General features: G+C 37.2%; 1 protein-coding gene across 1 annotated transcript; it reads right to left on the bottom strand.

Moving 5' to 3' along the window:
• Positions 1–20,900: 20,900 nt before the first annotated feature.
• On the bottom strand, positions 20,901–22,398 carry SST (somatostatin). The gene is made up of 2 exons (XM_012641872.1): positions 22,136–22,398; positions 20,901–21,266 (listed from the first exon to the last, which is right to left on the bottom strand). The coding sequence occupies exons 1-2, from the start codon at positions 22,271–22,273 to the stop codon at positions 21,054–21,056; spliced, it is 351 nt and encodes a 116-aa protein (XP_012497326.1). The 5' UTR covers positions 22,274–22,398; the 3' UTR covers positions 20,901–21,053.
• Positions 22,399–22,687: the final 289 nt, after the last annotated feature.

Here is a 22,687-nt window from a genome sequence, read left to right as displayed (position 1 = left end):
GAAATCATGTTAGGTTTCTCCTCAATCCTTCGCCACGCTGTTATTTCTTTCTCCTGAGTTTCTTTCCATTTTATCTATTTTCATGTCTAGTTAAGGCTCTAATTGCCTCTTACCTAGACTATTTCAACAACCTTTAATTTGTCTTCTCTCCTTTCAGTTTACCCCTTTCTGGTTCATTTTCCACACCTTCATCATAGTTAACTACCCAAAACATAATTCTGATCATCATTTTATTCTCAGACTTTTTAAAAGTCCCTCATAATCTAAAAAAAAAAAAAAAAAAAGATTAAATTTCTTTCACAGTGTCCTTCATGGCAGCCCTCCAATCTCATCCGTCTCCATTTGCACACTCTCGCTACCACACTTTAGCACTAAGGAAGTCCTTAATTCTTATTAGAGGCCTCCCATGAGCTCACAGGAGACTAGCAGACACCTTTTGGAGTGTTTTTAGCCTCCAGGTCCCCTCTTTTGAAGCTTTCACCCATAATGAAGAGTCTGGAAAATCTTGTTTTTGTTTTTGTTTTTGAGACAGAGTCTCACTCTGTTGCCTTGAGCAGAGTGCCGTAGCATCAGCCTCGCTCACAGCAACCTCAAACTCCTGGGCTCAAGCGATCCTCCTGCCTCAGCTTCCCGAGTAGCTGGGACTACAGGTGTGCACCACGTCGCCCGGCTAATTTTTCTATTTTTAGTAGGGACAGGGTCTGGATCTTGCTCAGGCTGGTCTTGAACTCCCAACCTTAAGCGATCCTCCCACCTCTGCCTCCCAGAGTGCTAGGATTACAGACATGAGCCACTGCACCCAGCCGAAAACCATATGTGAATCATATGATCTTCTCATTCTCATCATTATGGTATGACTGGAGTAGATTCTGGACCCAAGCTGGGCCAGTAGTTATTCTTTACCAGGAATTTTAAATTTAAACTGAGAACTATAAATCAGTTATCTATGGTTCAGTGGATTCCTTTTCAGTTCTGTGTTCAGCCCCCTAGTGTGGCTCGGTAACACCCTGCTGTCAGCATCTGTGGGATGCCCACAGTTTTCTATTGAACATTCCCATTTTTGTTTAAACAAGTATGAAATGGGTTTCTTTATTTGCCACGAAATGACTACTCTAAGTAACTCATTTACATATTTCGTACTTTGTAATTTAACATCTGATTTTCCTCTGACTGCATCATCCTCCAACTCTTTTCCTTTTATGAATTTCTATGCGTCTGCAGGACCCAGCTCAAGCATTGCCTCCTCTGCAGAGTTCTCCAACATTCCCTCTCTCATAGACTATTTACCCCTGCCTGTGAGCTGCCACTGTGCTTGCTATCACACTTAGTCACAACTTGCTTTTACAAGACAGTTTCTTCCAGAAGACCAAGAGCTCCTTGAGGGCAGGGAATGTGCCACGTTCATGTTCGCATCTCCAACGCTAGGAGAGAGCTTTGTACGTGGCAGATACTTAGTGCATTTATCTTGAGTGAATTAATATTTATGAAAAGTGCTCTGTAAAAACTATTATGGCATACACAGCTATTAGATGGAACTTTTAAAAGATGTGTACAACAAACATTGTCCAGGCCTAATGAATAAAACAATGGCTTTACACATCCGATAGATCATCCCCACAGCCCTAAAATTCTGATTAATGCTTTGTACTGAATTTTAAATTTATTATGATTATTATCAATTGATTAACTTTCTATAAAAATTAAGAAAACCACAAGAGGAAAGAAACATACTGAAACAGCTATCAATTTAGAGAAATGAAGGGCTTCGTGCTAAGGGATCAGGCTTTAAATTGGTTCTCTTTTATTTGAAGTCACTTTAAGGTTGAATTGTCAAAAAACATTTTGACAGCCTACTTCAACATTTTGTTTTTCTTCTGTTGTTTCAGGGTATAGCAAAAATCTCTTTGCTTTGACCCCTTCCAGTGCTTTTTCGTTTCTCAAAGAAATTGGAAAATGCTCTCAGACCATCTCAAAAGAAAATTCATACATCCTTCATTCCATCTCAAGAAAAGACTTGTTTCCCTGCATGAAACACCCTGAAAAGGACAAACAAGCAGCTGCCTAAATTGTTCTTCAAGGTCCAAGGAAGAATACAGATCACAGTAATACACCTTGGAACTGACTCCTCATCATTCTCAAGACACACTCTGCATTTCTCTGCCTGTTTTTACTGTCTATCTGTTTGACTAGGAATAATGTCCACCATCTGTTTAAAGCTCAGCTTCCCTTATTTCGCTGAATGGGACTAAGTGTTTTCTTTTGCCTGCATTCTCTAGCGATTGCTTTGTGCTTCAGCTGTAGAATTCCCTACATGCAGCCACGATCATGTCAGTCTCCACGCTAGACCAGACTGGTCAAGGTAAGGGCTGTGTCTCTGAATATACACAACACTACCTTGGTGCCTTGGTACTCAATATTTCTTATAATTAAACATATACACACAAGATTTTGTTCAGTAGTCCTACAGGACCGTGTGACACTGCAATTAAAATTAAACCCAGTTAGTGTTAGAAAACCCACTTCCCCAGCTGTACTCGTAGTTTAGTTTGGCAGATATTGACAACATGGCCTTCACAGTCCTACCTCCTCACGAACCAAATTGTGAATTCTGCAACTAACATGTGTCTGACTGATATCTGCAAGTGTCTTTGAGAAGATAATGCAATGAGAACCGATAAGAAAATCAGGAGACCTAGGTTTTAATCCCCAATATAACAATGGGTGTAATGCTTTTCTTCCATAAACCTCACTTTTCTTATTTATAAAAAAAAGTGCTGCTCCAGTGTTTGAGAAAATATCTTCCTATGGTTTGGTAATGGTAACAGATCTAAAAAGCCAGCACATATTAACTTGCATTTCCAACAAGAACTAATCAATGCAGTCAATGTACCATGAGGCAGAATCTATCAAACAATGAAAAGAAATTGATGTGCTTAAACTTGTAGTTAAAATCCTTCTTTTCTAGACCTTTAGAATGATTTTTTTTTCTATCAGAAATAAACAAAAAAGAAACATAGACCATATTCAAGTGTGTGCAAACGTGAGTAAAAAGATTGGAAGACGTGTCATGTGCAAAACAACAGAAGGACCTAGGGGTGGCTAGGAAGGAAAAAAGAGTACGTGGGTGTCGTGAGAGGCCAAGACACAGAAGCTCTCAGCAATGAGTCCCCCATCACCGGGGCATTTAAGCAGAGTCTAAGTGACTCCCAAATAGGGATATGGTAGAGAAGGTTCAAAGATTGAATGATGGGTTAGCATATAGCCTCAAGCACAGGTTCAAGTTCTACATGATGGGTGAGCACATAACCAGGAGATGCTGTAGTTCTCTCTCTTGAGTTCTAACCATACATGTCTCTGGGGAAACTCTCAGCCTAGGATAAGAGGGGCATTGGTGAACCCCTGGTGGGTGGTCAAGGTTGTTACAGTAAAAAAATTAATCAGACATAAACAACTTTCCCAAAGAGGCCTATTGCAGGTTATAGAGGCTTGGGCTGTAATGGCCCATGGCCTAGCCCCCAGAGAACAATTTACTTTGTGGGAGGGTCCATTCAGGCAGATAAAGCATTCACTATTTAACACTGAGGTCAGCCTCTTAAGTCAACTTCTTTCAAATGCAGAATAAAATAGCAGATTTCAGTTTTATAAACAAGTGTCTGATTTTTTCAACTCTGTCTTCCTAGAACTACCTGATGGGAACTTATGCTAACTGAAACCAAGGGAGTTTAGAAACACCTGCTGAGGGCCAGGTGCCGTGGCTCTCGCCTGTAATCCTAGCACTCTGGGAGGCCGAGGTGGGAGGTTCGCTCAAAGTCAGGAGTTCAAGACCAGCCTGAGCAAGAGTGAGACCCTGTCTCTATTAAAAATAGAAAGAAATTGGACAACTAAAAATATATAGAAAAAATTAGCCGGGCATGGTAGTGCATGCCTGTAGTCCCAGCTACTGAGGAGGCTGAGGCAGAAGGATCGCTTGAGCCCAGGAGTTTGAGGTTGCTGTGAGTTAGCTTGATGCCTGGGCAACAGAGCAAGACTCTGTTTCAAAAAAAAGAAAAGAAAAGAAACACCTGCTGAGATTCAGCATATTTTCTTTTTACACAATTTCCAAAGAAGCAATTATTTTCAGAGAGGTTAAATCTTGATGGGATGAAAAAGTACAAAGGGTCAATAAGTAGATGGAGATATGTGTGTGTGTGTGTGTGTGTGTGTGTGTGTGTGTGTATATATATGTGCACACACGCACACACACACACACACACACACACATATGAGGCAAGTTATAATGCAAAAGCTGCCTGGAAGCAAGAAATGTTTATAGCTAAATGAAAGGGACTATAAGACCAGCAGAGTTGTTTAGATTTAACTTTTCTCTTCGGTAAAGAAAGATTATCCAGTCTCACAGTGTTTAAAAAAAAAAAAAAATCTAAAGACTTCCACAAGCTTCATTTTCCTTCTTTACAAATTTAAAACAACTCAAATGTTTATCAATAGAGAAGTGGATAAAGACATTGCGATATATTTGTGCAATGAAATACCATACAACAATGAACATGACTGAGTAACATTTAAATGGATAGATCTCAAAAATAAAACATAAGCAGCTATTCATAAGGATTATTAAAGTACAAGCAATGCAGCATGTTAGTTACAATTTTATACTCATGTAGTAAGTTTTAAACCACAGGCAAGAAGAATACACACTGAATTCATGATAGTGTCTGTCCCTGGGGAAGAGGGAAAAAAGGAACTCCAATTTTATTTGTATTTATTTGTTACAAATTCTGAAAAAATATAAATATTTACAAATTGAATATTACCTTCACCATAGTGACTTTCCTAATATACCCAAGCCTCATATTTTTCTTTATTGTCTTAGAACAGTGGTTCTCAAAATATAATGTGCATTAAAATCTCCTGGAGCTCTTGGTAAAACACAGATTGCTAGGCCCACTCCCAGGATTTTTGATTCAGTAGGTCTGAATTTGGGCCCCATAATTTGCATTTCTAGGTTTCCAGGTGATTCTAATGCTGTTGGTCCAGGGACCACGCTTTGAGAAACAATGTCTTATACTGTAGTTGCTAATGTACATGCATTCAGACTTTGAACTCTTTAAGGATAGAGATTTTAACTTATTAATAGTTGTAGATCCTACCCCACCTAGCAAATAGGTATTATTTGTAAATATTTGTAAATCAAAGGAGTTTACCATAAAAACAATATATACACACCAAGCATACATTCTGCAGTAATGAGCCACTTAAGAGCAATGCAAAATAAATAATATGTTGATGATAATGAGCTGGAAATTTTAGAAAAGCAAACAAAATATTGCCTTTGGAGGTTTATCACATACTCAGAAAGGACCTCAGTGTATGGTCACATATCCAGCAATATCTAACTCTCAAGTCAGAGCCCCTAAGTCACTTTTATCATTGCTCCCAGATATGATAAATATATTAAAGGCAAATCTTATTGACAAAACTTATATATTAACACATAATGCCAGATGTATTCAGTTGATGATGAGAAATTTTAACTATCTCATCAAGATATGTACTTTCCTGAGAAGCACATTCCCTTCTTGAAGATCAGTCTCCACAGGAAGCCAAGGTTAACCATTAAATGTTGACTCAGAGCAACAAAAGTGAGTCGGTGAATCATCATGGGCAGTATCATGGAGCTGCAATACACTGATGTATCCATCTCCTTGTGGGGGGCCAAGCAGCCTAAATTGCTATAAGGAGAGAGGATCCTAAATCCAAGGCAGGGCTAAAGATATTCTGAAAACCTTTTATATCTAGGTTCCCTTTTTATTTCATTTAGAGCATCCACTTAGCACGAATGTTCTTTCCTCTGAAACATGGTGATCATCATGGAAACTAAAGATTTCCCTTTCGGTCATGATTGATGGATATGCCATGCTTTCCTTGTCTTAAAACTGGGAGTTAACCTGGTTTTTAAGGTGGCTTCATTTATGCATTCACTTATTGAGTAGTCTGTGCAAGACAATGTGCTTGTTACTAAGATATGTGGATAAACAAGACATAATCTTTGCCGTCACAGAGATTACAGTCTAGAGGGAAAATGACATCTAACTAGGTCCCTACCACAAAGTAAGGAAAATGCCGTGGAGGGGATGGATAAATACAGTGTAGTGGGAGCATATCAGTGGGGCAGATTCTGCAGAAGACAGATCTCCATTGTATGTTCATAGCTCTATCAGAGGATAATTAAAATAAAAATTCTAGGAGATGAGGATTTCTGCTTTCAGCTCCAACATGTAAAGATCCTGGAAATCGTCAGTTTCATCCCTACAATGAGAACAATTGTAAGGACAATTGCAAGCTGTATGAATTCAAAAATCAACAGCTTTTCTTGGACCTATCAGAGAACTGAGGTAGCAAGTAAATTGTCACCTGAAACCTGGAGAGACAGGTGCATACATTGAGATATAGCAACCTAGATCTGCTTACCTGAAGCAGAATGAACACTTCCATAATAATTTTGATAAATTGCTGGAGGCTGAATGTGGGCTAATGTGAGAACAAGAAGCCCCTGGGAGTCCCCACACATCTGTGGGCGTTCCTTCCAGGAACTCCACCAGGTTGTCAAAATGAGGCACCAAGAAATATCCCTTTGTGATCACTAAAGGAGCAGGAGAAGAGTCGCCATTGTGAAATACGCCCAAAGCTTCTTTATAACAAACTCCTACTCTCCAAGGAAAGAGATTTTGTCAGAAGCTCAATTTTGAAAACTTATCTCAGCTAGAAGAAGGGAATTCCTCCTCTGGGCTTCCTGTCTCAGTTAAATTGGGGAGAATAGTCAACATAAGCTTCAGCGAACTAGACTCTGAACACTACAGCTGTGGGGGGAATATGAGGTTGAGTGGAGGTAAGGAGAATATACAACACTGGAAAACACTTAAGAAGGTCACAGCCCCAAGATACAGGCCCACTAAAACACTGAGATTTAATCACTACATGCCAACAGGGCCGCAGTATAATAGCAATGTATTACAACTGGAAGAGCTGCAAGATGAAGACTCTCTGAGGAAAAGTACGTAGGAAAGCCCATAATTAAGACAGTAGATAAAAACACACTAGAGGATTGGAAGCATCTAGTACCTATAGCTACAATAAACATTAAACATAGCCCAACTCCTAGGCAGATTAACATAAGTCCTCACACTAAGGGCCAATTTACCGTAGTTTCTATTATCAGGTAAAACTTGTTTGCCTTTCAACAAAAAATTAAGAATCATTCCAAAAGCAAGAAAAAAACACTCTCTGAAAAGGCAAAGCAATTATCAGAACCAGACTTTAATATGACAAAGACGTTTTAAATATCAGACAGGGAATTTAAAATCACTATGAAGGGAGGTTGATTAAGGGTACAAATATACAGTTTGATTGAAGAAATAAGACCTGGTGTTTGATAGATTAGTGGGGTGACTATAGTTTACAATAATCTCTTGAATGTTTCAAAATAGCTAGAAGAGAATAATTTTAATGTTTCTAGCATAAAGAAAAGACAAATATTTAAAGTGGTAGATATCCTAATTATATTGATTTGATTTTTATAAATTATATGAATGTGTTAAATTATCACATATACTGCCCAAAATGTACATCTATTATGTGTCAATAAAAAATTAATTTAAAAAATGTTGGGATCACTAATGGAAAAAGCAGATAATATGCAAGCACAGATAGCTAATGTTGCAGAGAGATAGAAATCCTAAGAAAGATTCAAAAGGGAATGCCAAAAATCAAAAACAATAACAAAAATGAAGAATGCCTTCAGTGGGTTCATAAGTTAAGGAAAGAATCAATGAACTTGAAGATAGTTCAATAGCAATTTTCCACATTGAAATACAAAGAAAAAAATAGAATAAAAAAACAAAATAAAACATCCAAGAACTGTGAGACTATTAAAAGGTGTAACATATATATATAGTGGAAATGCCAGAAAAAAATAGAGACAATAGAGCACATGAAGTATTTAAAGTAATAATGTCAGAGAACCATCCAAAATTAATGATGGATACCAAATCAGAGGAAGCTCAAAGTACACCAAGCAGGATATTTACCAAACTAAATCAAACAAAACAAACACCCAGATGTATCATATTCAAACTGCAGAAAACCAAAGACACAAAGAAAATCTTGAGATAAATCAAAGGAGAAAACAAAAGAAACCTTACCTATAGAGCAGATTTCTTGCCAGTAATAATATAAGTGATAAGAGCATGAAGTAAATAAACATTGGGGAAAAAACCCAAAATCTAGAATTCTATATCTAGCAAAATTACTCTTTAAAAGTGAAGCAGAAATTCTTTTTTAGACAAACAAAAATTTAGAGAATTCATTGACATTAGAACTGCCCCGCAAGAAATATTGAAAGAAGCTTTTCAGGCAGAAGTAATATAATATTTGTCAGAAACTTAGAAATACATAAAGAAAGAAAGAACATCAGAGAAGAGATAAATCAAAATAAAATAAAATATTTTAGTTTTCTTATTCTTAAGTGATCTAAAGTATAACTGTTAGTTTAAACTAATAACAGTTGCAATGTATTGGCTGATTTTAGCATATGAGGAAGTGAAATTAGTTTAAAATTTATATTGTAAAGTCTACAGCAACCGTTAAAAGCAAAGACTGTAAGAAAAGGTGAGGGGAGAAGGAGAAGAGGCAAAAAACAAATGCAAAAAGTAGAAAACAGTTACAAGCACCCAAACATATTACTAATCACTTTAAATATGATGATCTATTTTTTTATTTATTCAGGATATTATGGGGATATAAACATTTTAGTTATATGAGATTGTCAAAGAATGTCGATAAAAAAGCAAGATCCAACTATATGTTGTCTATAACAAACCACTTTATATAAAGCGACTCAGCTGAGTTAAAAATAAAGGAATTTTTTTTTACATAAATGTAAAAGCTGATCCTAAAATCCACATGAAAATGGAAGGGAGGGATCCTGAATAATGAAAACAATCTTGAAAAAGGACAAAGTTGGAGGACTCGCACTTCCCAATTTTAAAAGTTACTGTGAAGCCACAGTAATCGAGACAGTATGGTAGTGGCATGAGGATAAACATATACATCAATATAGTAGAACTGAGACTCCAGAAACAACCCTTGTGTATACGGTCAATCGATTTTCAACAAGAGTACCAAGACAACTCAATGGGGAAAGAAAAGTCTCTGTGATGGTTAGTTTTATATGTCATCTTGTCTGGGCCATGACATACTCAATATTTGGTTAAACTTTATTCTGGGTATGTCTTTGAGAGTGTCTCTGAATGAGATCAACATTTGAATTGGTAGACTGAGAAAAGCAGATTGCCCTCACCAGTGTGGGTGGGATTTATCCAATCCATTGAAGGCCTGAATAGGCTGAGTGAGAGAGAATTCGCTCTCTCTGCTGACTGTCTTAGAGCTGGAACATTGGTCTTATTCTACTTTTGGACTTGGACTTGGACTTGGACTAGAACTGTACCATCAGCCCTTCTGGGTCTCCAGCTTCCCAGATACAGATCTTTGGACTTCTTACTCTCCATAATTGTGTGAGCCAATTCCTTACAATAAATCTATTTAGACAGATAGATATCAATCTTCTAATAGATATAGACCAATCTCCTATTGGTCTGTTACTTTGGAGAACTCAGACTAACACAGTGTCTTCAGTAAATGCTGGAGCAACTTGATATCTACATACATAAGAATGGAGTTAGACCCCTACTTCATATTATATATTACAATTAATTCAAAACGGGTCCAAAATGTAAGAGCTAAAAGTACAAAATTATTAGAAGAAAACATAGGAATAAATCTCTGTGACCTTGAATTAGGCAATGGTTTCACTTTTTAAACTAATTTCTTAGAACAATTTCTAGATTTACAGAAAAATGGAGCAACTGGTACAGAGAGATCCCTTTATCCACATAGTTTTCCCTACTATTAACATCTTGCATTAGTGATAAATTTGTTATAATTAATGAACTAATATTAATATGTTATTATTAACTGAAATCCATAGTTTCTAATGAGGTTCACTCTTGTGTTGTACAGTTTTATGGGTTTTGACAAGTGCATAATATCATGAATTCACCATTACACTACCATGCAGAATACATATCATGTCATACAGAATATCCCTAAAATCCCCTGTGCTTTACCTATTTATCCCTTCCCACTCCCCTGATTCCATGGTAATCACTGATCTTCTTATTGTCTCTATAGCTTTGACTTTCCTAGAATGTCATATAGTTGGAATTATACAGTATGTACCCTTTTCAGAATGGCTTTCACTGACACTATGTTTAAGGTTCCTCTATGTCTTGCTGTGGCTTGACAGGGCATTTCTTTTTATTACTAAGTAATATTCCATTGTATAGATGTGCCACAGTTTGTTCATCTATTCATCTGTTGAAGGGCATCTTGGTTGCTTCCAGTTTTTGGAAACTATGCACAAAGCTGTTACAAACACTCATTCAGGTTTTTGTGCAGATATGTTTCCAACTATGTTTAAATACAGCAATGGACTATGTTTAACTTTGTAAGAAATTGCCAGACTGTCTTCCAAAGTGGCTGTATTATTTTGCATTTCTGCCAGCAATGAATGAGAGTTCCTCTTGCCCCACATCCTTATTAACATTTGATATTGTCAGTTTTTTGGATTTTAGCCATTCTAACAAATGTGCAATGGTATCTCATTTTTTTTAATTTGCAATTCCCAAATGATATACAATGTTGAGCGTCTTTTCATATGTGTATTTGTCATCCGTGTATCTTCTCAATTTGAAATTCTTTTTTCAATGAGGTGTCTCTTCAGATCTTTTGCCCATTTTTGAAATTGAGTTGTTTTGTTGTTGAGTTTTAAGAGTTCTTTGTATATTTTGGGCAGAAGTCCTTGGTCAAATGTGTGTTCTGCAATAGTTTATCCAAGTCTATGGCTTGTCTTTTCATTCTCTTAGCAGTGTCTTTCACAGAGAAGATGTTTTTAATTTTAATAAAGTTGAACTTATTAATTTTTCTTTCATGGATCATCCTTTTGGTGCTGAATCTAAAAGTCACCTAGATTTTCTCCTGTGTTATCTTCTAGATGATTTATATATTTGTATTTACATTTAGGTACATTTTGAGTAAATTTTTGCAAAAGGTGTATGATCTGTGTCTAGATTCTTTGGGTTTTTGTTTTGTTTTGTTTTGTTTGTTGCTTTGTTTTTCGTTTTGCATATGGATACCCAATTATCCCAGTATCAATATTTGCTGGAAAATACTATTATTTCTTCACTGAATTGTCTTTACTCATTTGTCAAAGATCAATTGACTATAATCTGTGGCCCTATTTTTGGGCTCTCTGTTCTATTCCATTTAACTATTTGTCGATTATTTCTTCAATACCCAGTTGTCTTGACTATTGTAGCTTTATAGTAAATTTTGATATATGGTAGTGTCTGTCCTCCAACTATGTTCTTCAATGTTGTGTTGGCTATTCTGGGTCTTTTGTGTTTGCATATAAACTTTAGAATCCACTGGTCATTATCTATCATATATCTGGATGATATTTTGATTGAGATTACACTGAATCTATAGATCAAGTTGAGAAGAATTGACATCTTTACAATGTTGAATCATCCTACCCACAAACATGGAATATCTCCCCACTTATTTGAATCTTCTTTAATTTATTTCATCAGAGTTTCATAGTTTTCCTCATATAGACCCTGTATATATTTTGGTAGATTATATCTGGCTCTTTCTTTCTTTTTCTTTCTTTCTCTTTCTTTCTTTCTTTCTTTCTTTCTTTCTTTTTTTGGATGCTAATGTAATTGCATTTTCATTTTAAATTCCAATTGTTCCTTTCAAGTATCTGGAAAGCAAGTGTCTTTTGTATATTAACTTTGTATCATGCAACCTCACTAAAATTACTTACGAATTCCAGAGTATTTTGTTGTTGTTACTAATTCTTTAGGATTTTCTATATAGACAATCATGCCATCTGTGAACAAAGACAACTTTATTTCTTCCTTTCTAATCTTTACACTTTTTCTTTTCTTTTCTTTTTTTCTTATATTAACTACAACTTCCTGTATGACGTTGAACAGGAGTATGGAGAGGGGACATACTTAACCTTTTCCAAATATTAGAGAGGAAACATCTAGTTTCTCACCGTTAAGTATGATCTTAGCTGTAGGTTTGTTGTAGACATTCTTTATCACATGGAGGAATTTCTCCTCTACTCCTAGTTTACTGAGAGCTGTTATCTTGATCAAGTTTTAGATTTTGTCAAATGCTTTTTCTGAATCTATTGATATGATCAGATGATTTTTCTGCTTTAGCTTGTTGATGTATGAATTACATTAATTTATTTTTGAATGTTGAATCAGCCTTGCATATCTAGAAAAAGGTTCTACTTGGTTGTTGTATAATTCTTTTTATCCATTGTTGGTTTTGATTTGATAATATTTTGTTGATTTGCACATCTCTGTCCATGAGAAATATTGATCTGTAGTTTTCCTTTCTTGTAGTGATTTATCTGCTTCCCTCCACTTCTATTTTCTGGAAGAGATTGTAAACAATTATGGTTGGAGGTGGTGGCTCAACACCTGTAATCCTACCACTCTGGGAGGCCAAAGCAGGAGGATCGCTTGGGGTCAGGAGTTCAAGACCAGCCTGAGCAAGAGTGAGACCCTGCCTCTACTAAAAATAGAAAAAATTAGCTGAGCATGGTGGCACATGCCTGTAGCCCCAGCTACTTGGGAGGCTGAGGCAGTAGGATCACTTGAGCTTAGGAGTTTGATGTTGCAGTCAGCTAGGCTGATGCCATGGCACTCTAGCCTGGACAACAGAGTGAGACGAAAGAGAGAAAGAGAGAAAGAAAGAAAGAAAGAAAAAAAGAAAGAAAGAAAAGAGATTGTAAGCAATTAGCATAATTTACTCCTTAAATGTTTGATAGAATTCACCGATAAGACCATCTGGACCTGGTTCTTTATTTTTGGAAGGTTATTCATTTCCTTATTCAATTTCTTTTGTAGAAAGCTTATCTATTTCTCCTGTGTGAATTTTGGTGGTTTTCGTCTTTTAAGAATTGGTCTATTTCATCTAAATTATTAAACTTAACGGGCATGGAGCTGTTCATATATTCCTTTATTATCCTTTTAGTGGCTGCAGAATTAGTGATAATTACCTCTTTAATTTCTGATATTAGTCATTTTTGTCTTTTTTTCTCAGTTATCCTGGCTGTATAACATATATACACATATTTTATTTGGACATACTACAAAGGCCCATTACCAAGTAATTTGAAATTCTTCCAGGTTTTAGGAAGACTCAGAAGAAAAGAGGTCTTTGAGAAAGGCCTAGGCTTCTGTGCAAGCAGCTCTACCACTTTGACCACAATTCCCAGAAAATCTATAATGTTTGGAGTGTGTGTGGCACATAGGAAGGCTTTAGAAAACATTTGGCTGGCTCCCGTAGGTGATGCATGGTGAGTCATATTTTGGAATTAAGCTATTCTATCCTATATAGACAAACATATTTCTTCAAAAAAAAAAAAAAAAACCCAACAGCTGCTGACTTTTTCTTGGACCCTAGTAGAGACTGAATACTTGACCAGGGGCCATCAAGTTACAATGCAGCCTGAGCTTCCAGGAAATGGGTACTGTCCAGTTCACCAACCCATACATTTTTGATGCACATAGCAGAACTCCAACAACAAATAGGAGTGGTATGTAGGGACTGGGATTCATGCACATCTTGAAGGCACAACTAAGTTCCATGAGCAAGTGGCCCAGAAACTCATAGTCCCTACTATTAATACTACTTCATTGCTTTTTCTATCTCAACCCATATCCATCATCTCATGGAGGGCTTTTCCTATCACTATTTGATTAATTAAAAAGTTGGTACCAGTTTATAGATGGATCTGCACAAGATAGCACCCACTGAAAGTGAACAGCTATAACACTACAGCCCCACTCTCAGGCTGCATTAATAGAAGGGAGTCCCTGATCTAGAAGGAGGAGGGAGTTCCCTTTTTTTCTACCAGTCAGCTTTCACCTGTGGTACTGCATTCTGTTTTGGATATTACCCTTAAAGAAATATATAGATAAATTTAAGCAGTGCTTAGACAGAGCGTTCAAGGTGGTGAGGAGAATTTGAAGCCATGCTATGCAAGAAATGTTAAAGTAACTGAAGTAATTTGGTCTGGAGAAAAGAGCACTCAGGTAAGGGAAATAATTAATTTCCATACATTTCTGAAGGGCTAATTCTTCAGAAGACATTGTTTTAATTTTAAACTTTGCAAGTTAAGCCATCAGTGACTTTGGGCAAGTTATTGAAATACTTTGAACATTAGTTTCTACATCTGTAAAAAATTGAGGTATAAATTTTGCCCTAATGCCTAAATTGTGAATTATAAAATATGTGAAGATCCAATGACATAACAGTTGTAGAACACTTTAATAAATTGGAAAATATTTTTTAAATGCAAGCAACTCTTATCTTCTTTATTATCAAAACCATTTGTAAAGAAGTTGTGTGTGCCGGTCACACACTGGGATTTTTGATAAATATAAAGTCTAGTAAAGTCTAGTCTTTTTCTTCTCCTAACTTTCATCTTAATTGGAAAGTTATGGGAAGTGTAAATATATAAATAGCCATAGATGTATAAATAAAAGCATAGCCATAGAAATAAATGTACATGTGTACATGCACACACACAACACTAACAACATAAGGTATTACTCAGTGTGTGTATAATAAAACTTTGGTTAAAAGTAAAGAAAAATCTTACCCAAACTATCTTTAAAAAAATAAAGAGAATTTATTGGATCGTACATACGAAAAGTACAATGGTGAAAATCTTTCTTTCATTTTAGTTAAAGTTGATATTGTACTTTAATGAGAAAACAAAAGACACAGTTCTGTTACATCTCTCCACTCTGCCGTCTACAACAGACCTTCAAATTGCACTAAAAGTCTCAATATGATTGGCAAAAGCCCTCAGGACTACATGCTGCTTCATCCACAATTGGCACAAAAGAAATGTTACAGCAGTGCCCAAAAAAGTCCTGAGGTTCTTGTGATTGGTCATGTGATGATCCACGAACCAATTCTTGTGAACAGGGGATGGTATATTCTAATTGGCTTAACCCATTCTAGTATCGTTTCTGAACTAGCAATGGAGTCAATTTCAACCACATGGGCCCATTCACACCTAATGGATGTGGTGCACACCGTCTGGGGGATGGACATGCTTGAAGCTCTGACTCGGGTGGGGCAAAGACAATATCAACCAGATGGCTGGGAATGCTCAGAGGAGTGGTTTACTCAAATTGGCTATTAGAAAAGGACTGGGAGGAGAAGGAGGACAAAGGAAAAAGAAGGAGGGCAGCTGCAACAACTTCAGAGATCTGTTCACTGCAATGACAAATGAGTAAACCATGAACAAAGTGTTTTGGTAATTCAGATGAGAGAAAGAGACTAGGAGCCAAGACATTCCAGAAACCTTCTCAAAGGCTACAGAACTTGAATGGAGATTATACTCATGAGTACATCAGGCCAATCCATGTATAGTAACAAATGAAATTAATGATGAAGAAGAGGGTGGGGAGAAGTCTAGTAAAATCATTGTTTTCCATCCTTGTTCGAGAGTGAGTAGATGTAGCCGGAAAAGTGAAAAAGAGCTATATACTAGTGAAATTTGTAAATCTTGACTCTCACAGCAGGCATTTTGTAGTCAAATAAATTGATATCCAAGATAGCAATCCTATGGCAGTTTAGTATTTTCCTTCCCATAATGTGTCATCTGACCTTAACGCAGCATTGGAACTTTCAGATTTTTTAATACAAGAAAGAATTAAGCAACAATTAACTGAATATGTTATCTTTCTTAACTATTTGAACTGTAATTTAAATGCCTGAATTTCTTTGAAATATTGTTTAATAGTACTATTTAATATCTGGATAACAATTTCACCATCTTAGTGTACTATATTTTGGAGACACATGAAGCTAATGGGAATGAGATGACTACCTATGTGACCTAGAATATTTATCTTAGATCTTGAGAGGTATATCAACTTCAGTGGCATAAATGCTTATTTATATAAAAGTTGACCTCATTTATAAATTTCAAAGAAAATACTCAGGTCCCCAAATCTCTGCTTCAGGCCAACTTTTCCAGGATATACCTACAAAGCCGGAGAGCAGAAGACGTGGCTACTACCCAGTCATACATGAGCAGATGCCGTAGGCTGTGCACTAAATAAAACCTGTGACCAATAGATTTGTAATTGCTTCAAGCTAAAAATGCCCACAGCCAGGGTTGTACTACAGCTGCATATGAGGGATTGAGTGGGAAAATGAGTGTTTAAAATCTAAAGTCATTAATTTATGGGGGTTTTTTGTTTGTTCATTTATTCGTTCGTTCATTTAGTAAAGCTAAAGCCATGCTATTGAACATGTGAAAAGAAAAATTACAAACAGTTCCTTGGAGATAATGCCCTTAATGAAGTCACAAAATCAAATCCCAATCCCAGAGCCTAAATCTCTTTCCCCTCTAACAATAATAGAGTAGGAATACCCATTTGTATTATAGCTAGAAGAGCTTAGTTAAGATGGTCTGGAGCTGATCTGTTCTTAATTTGCCCAGCAAGTTACAATTTTCCTTTAACTCCCTTCTTTCCCCTAAGACACAGTAGGCAGAGCACTGGATTGGAAATCAGATGACCTGGTTTCATCTCTACCTCTAGCCACCTGGGAACATCTTTGGCAAGTTACTTAATATCTCTGATTCTCAGCCTTTTCATATGCAAAAGAGAAATATTAACATTTTCAAGCTAACCTAGATTATGTTATGAAAGTGGATACTACATCATTATACCTATAACTTATTCATTCCATCTAGAATAAAATCACTGAGATTTCCAAACCATAATTAAAAACTAATAAGAAGAATAGTTCAGAGAAAAAAGAAAGAAGGGGTTGCTGACACCTTTCTCTTTTCCACTACACCATACAAACCTCCATTATAGAACTTGGGTATTTTCAATGAATGTGTCTTACCTGTTAGACTCAATTCCCTGAAAGTAAAGACCTTATTGTACAAACTTTGTTTCCCGGCAGCATGTGGTCCTGAGAGCTTTTTAGGTAATAGTAAGGTAATAGTATGTAGGTAATAGTAAGTAGAACACCTGGAATTAAAGCAATCATTCTCACTTACTAAAGAGGTAGGAGTGGTCATTGAGGTGTTTACACCCTAGTTTTGTAGATGTGTATTATAACTTCTTGAAAGACCAGATCTCTGTGAATACTGCCATTTCTTGATTGTGAAAATTTGCCTGCTTTCTGGGGCAGGCCCTTGTCTCCACTCTAGGATAGAATCGGTCTTTGTTCCTTGGGTCTAATGTAGTAAAAGACTGTCTCCCTTGAGTTTCTTTTCCTCCTAATCAATGTCTTTACAATCTCTTCCCAGTGTCTTTCTATGACCACAAGAAGTTATTTTGTACCAATTGTCCTGTTCCCTTTCAGAAGCAGACAAGTTCTTCGGTGGAAGGTAAGGAAGCTCCAGGGACAAAATCAGTATTCACATAATACTAATGAAACACACCAGTTATCTGGAAGGGCAGATTCCTTGAGGGGCAGTGTAGTAGGATAATAAAAACAACCCTGAGGTAAGAGAGAGGGAACCTAGGCTTTATCTAAATTCTGCATCAACTTACTGTGTTATCTTGGGAAGATAATCTACCTCTCTAAGTCATCTTTCAGTAAAATAAGTGGTGAGAGCAAGATAATTTCTGAGCCCTCTTTTATTTTGGATATCCAGAGTTAAAGGTATACTTTGTGCCACCATAAAACAGAATTGTCTGTATATTGAGAGTAGTTGAGCCAAGGCCAAGAAAATTGGTCCTACATTAGTACCAAAAATAAATCTGCATAATCTTGAAATAAACAAATATGAGAAGAGTGCTAGTGAATCAAAATCCCCAGGACTGTGAGCCCCATGTTTGGTGGGCAGTTAAGCACCCCTACTGGGAGTCTATATAATGGTTAAAGAAACCTTGACTGATTGAAGCTTCCAAAATGAGTGAGTTTGCTAGCCACATGCTTCAATAGTTATTAAAATCATGACTATGTGCTATATCTTTCTGTTGCCACACTAGCATCACCTAGAATAGCCACTAATGTCATTTTTCTGTGCTAACTAAAGCATTAAGGAAGAATGTCATCACCTAGTAAATAGAGCTTTGTTTCACTAGACACTGTAAGTTCATAGGTTATTCATTCTTTCAATTAACACTGAGAAATTGCTATGTGCCAGACACTGTATGAGATACTGACTAGATCATACATATGAATCTGACATATATCTATTCAAAGGAAGTTTATGCACACTCACTCTCTTACATACACTCATGCAACTATAATGAATGGTAGAAAGTGATAAGTAAACACTGTGGAAGAGACACAGATTAAGTACTCAGAGAAGGTAGATATTCCAATTCAGAACATAAGACAGAATTTTATCAAGTAATAAGCATATAATGTGTCTTGAAGGCTGGATTAGGGTTGGCCGGTGGAAATGACATGAAGTAACAAAGGCTAGAAAACATACCATATGTGAGAACAAAATTGACACCAGTTATAACATCTAACATTTACTAAGTACTAAGAATTTTAAATACATGGTCTCAGTGAGTCCTTTTAATTGTCAGGGGGGTGGTTCTATTATATGCCTATCTTCAGATGGGGAAACTAAGGCCCAGAAACAAAGAACACCTTTCCCAAGTTCCTCCATTAAAAGAAATAGCAAACTGCTAAGGATAGCTGAAGCACATGGCTGTAGCAAGGGGAAAAAGGAAAATATCTAAATGGTTCATTGTGGCTAGATAATAAACAGGCTAGAAGGCTAGACTCTTTCGGTGAATGAAACTCAGGAGGAACTCAAATGAACTCAATAGGAAGCAAAAAGTAAGACCTTCTGTATATTTAAAGCAAAACAAAACAAAATAGAACAAAGCTATGCTCTGTATATTATTTAAAATGGCCCAGAACCAACACTCCTTGAGCACCCTTTTCAGTGACAAAGTACAACATGCAGTCACATCTGAAAGGGATGTGAATGCCCTTTCTAATACAATCCTCTGCTTATGAAGGTGGACCAAGTAGGCTGGAAGGTAGTTCACCATGTTAAAATGTTTTATCCAATTTAAACTTTAAATAAAAAATATATCTATGTGGGCACCTGACTACATAATTTTTGCCAATTATTTCCATGCTACTATTGGGAACTGACAACTAAAGACGATACAACTTAAAATCCCCTGGCACTCATACATTCTCTGCATTGCTCAGAAAACAATTAAATTGAGTTCTCTTCTGTGCTTTAATCATGGTAACGCGATTCTATTACTCCACTCAGTTGGTTGGTAACCAGATGTACATAAGGCATTTAGCACAGACAGGTCCCCTAAGTGGACACGCATTAATTCCTCCCTAAAAGTCTTGTAAATAAAAGATGCACCAGAACCTCAAAGGATGTTCTGTTTTCACAGAGATTAGCAAATTGGCTTGGATTTTTTCTCTTGCTTGATCAGCTGTTTAGGAATTAACTTCCACTAAGCCAGCCACTTTCATATTAAAAATGTGTATTATCTAACACAAATATTTTCTACAAAATATGAAGTTCCTCTTAGATGTTTGTATGCTGCCATTAGTAAGTTTATAATATGAGGATTTATGTTAAGTCTACATATTTATATTTGGTTTATAATTTCAGCAGCTATACAGAAATATGGTTGATAGCTAATACACATATCCTCAAAAGGACATCTATTTCAGGTCTCTGTAAGTTAAATTAGCAATGTTTTTATCTCTGTCTTGAGTGGTCACATTTAGTATGTTGCTGTAATACTAATAGCTATAATTTATTGAGCTTTTTATTATTTTTGTGGTTTTTTTGACTCTCATTTTGATAAAATTAAAAAGACTTCAGATGCCTCCCGCAGTTATTCTGGGTTATGATTTTAAGGTCTGATGCCTTCAATATAGCATAGCATTCAGTGAGGTAACCCAACACACATGTATCTTGCAACTCAGTACTTCCATGCTGACATCTTATAATAAAAATGATATTCATCTTGAGAAAAAATATTTTAGAAGCTTACTTTTAGAACAGAGATAGTTGTTTGGCATTGTTTAGTTAGAGAGGATTGTCAAAGAAGATATAAAAGCAATGGTATTTCTCTAGATAAATGTTCACAGACTAGAAACAAATTCAGAACTTTAATTTAGCTATTTAAACCACCTTTTCTCCCCAACCACTAAATGATTTTTCCTTTTCATTTTTCATATATTACATATTTTTACATAAACCTGGTGTGTAGTTGGACATTTTGGCCTGCCTACCCATATATACTCATTTTAATAATTCAACATATAATTTTAAGTGTATTTAATATATAATTGATGTTTGTGGTAGCTGCTCCCAATAATTATCACTGGATTAAAGTTTGAATGCATGGAATTACTTGTAATTATTTCAATTTGAAATAACCCAAATTATAAGGGTTACCATTTAAAACATAACATTTATTGCCACAGAGAATTTTATTTCTTTTATTTTTTAATATTTATTTTTTAAGAGACAGAGTCTCACTCTATTGCCCAGGCTAGACCCAAACTCCTGAGTTCAAGCAATCCTCCTGCCTCTACCTCCTGAGTAGCTGGGGCTACAGGAGCAAGCCACCACACCCGGCTTGCCACAGGGAATTTTAAATAGATGTCTATGAGCACTGGAGTGCATATCTCAAAGAAAACTGAAACCACCAGTCAAGTTTGTCATGTATTATTAAACAGAAAGGTTTACTCAGTAAGAAACCAAATCCGTGTTTTTCATAATTTCACGATAATTTTATTTTATATTTACAGTCTTCAATTTCTAATGCAAGGGTCTTGCTGAGGATTTGGGGGATTAGGGAATAGAGAGGGGGTTTGGAGGAGAAGGATCAGAGGTCTGACATAGACAATAATAATTAATAAAGCTAACAGGATGTGAATGTCTTCCAGAAGAAATTCTTGCAGCCAGCTTTGCGTTCTCGGGGGGCCATAGCTGGGTTTGAGTTAGCAGATCTCTGCAGCTCCAGCCTCATTTCATCCTGCTCAGCAGCCTGGGACAAATCTTCAGGTTCCAGGGCATCATTCTCCGTCTGGTTGGGTTCAGACAGCAGCTCCGCCAAGAAGTACTTGGCCAGTTCCTGTAGAGAGGAGAAGGGAATGGGGGGAGGGAGGGAGGAAGAGGAGGATGGAGAAGAAGATATAGAAAAGCTTAGTTTGAAAAACAGATTTAGTCACACACAAAACCCAGTTTTCACAGCTGTGCACTTTTTGTCACATTTAAAATCAATTAAGGATAAGGGTAGTTGCTATAATCACTAAGTTACAGAAAAAGGTTTCAAAAGCTCAAATGTTTCTGCAAGCCTTATCCCTCTGTAGGCTTAACACACACACACACACACACACACACACACACACACACACACACATACACAAATGTCATTAAAGCAGGTTTTGCAAAGATAAAGCATGTGCCAACAGTTTAACTCAGTTTCCGTATCATGAGCTACAAACTGGAATTGTTCTTACCGTTTTTGCTAAGCAAACTGTGGGGTAACAAGACCTCACAATCGCAAACATATTGTTTGGTCTGTAGAGTGCCCCTTGCCCCAGTCCTGTGGTGTGGAAGGAGGTACCGCTTAGGAAGGTAGCTGCTTCAGAGATCCGCATTTCAGCACCTGGGTCAGCACCTCCCCTGGTCAGCACCGGGGATAGATGCCATCATCCCTTCCGGCTCAGACAACTACCCAGGTCTTGGAATTTTCTTGGAATGCCAAAGAACTTACCTGAACTGTGAACGACTGCCCTGATCAGAAAAAAGAGGTAAGAGGGAATTCCAGACTTGGAAAGTTTTCTTAAGAACTTTGGAAGCTGAGGGACCCAGAAAAGCACCTAAATTCCTTAGGAGGACTAGCACGCTTACGTCCAAACCCAGAGGAGAAGAGCAAGGCTAAGGGAGGGCTGGGGGAATCGCGAGAGGGAGGAAAAGGCTTCGAGGGAGTCTCCTTACCTGCTTCCCCGCGGCAGCAGCCAGGGACTTCTGCAGAAACTGACGGAGTCTGGGGTCCGAGGGCGCGCCGGTGACACCGCCCAGGGCCAGGACGATGGAGAGCGCAGCCAGCGCACACTGAAGGCGGCAGGACAGCATCTCGGCGCCCCGGGGAAGCCGACCTAGAGAGCGGCTGGTCAAACTCTAGGCGAGAATCCGCAGGCAGCAGCGAGGGCTCTGAACCTCGCCACTCCTAAAGCGGCTTGTGTGCTCTCATCCGTCTCACCCCTTTTTAAACTCTCTCTCTGACGTCAGGATAGGAGGCGCCCCCAGATCTCACCAGCGCTTTTACGCACCATTAGCCTCGGGAAATCAATCACAGAAGTGAGGGGAGGAGACACGATCTAAAGTGGCTTACTTGAAAAAAAGAAAAAAAGTATTGCACACGCACAGGCACACGCGATTCCACACGCTACGTTATTTACACAATCTTTTATTTCCCTCACTGCTACGAACACATTCCATAATTTCACTCACACACTCACAGGTGCGCACTCGATGACACACAAACAG

This window comes from Propithecus coquereli, unplaced genomic scaffold (assembly GCF_000956105.1).
Source record: "Propithecus coquereli isolate 6110/MARCELLA unplaced genomic scaffold, Pcoq_1.0 Scaffold10, whole genome shotgun sequence".
Taxonomy (NCBI): domain Eukaryota; kingdom Metazoa; phylum Chordata; class Mammalia; order Primates; family Indriidae; genus Propithecus; species Propithecus coquereli.
This window is presented reverse-complemented; position numbering and strand designations above follow the sequence as displayed.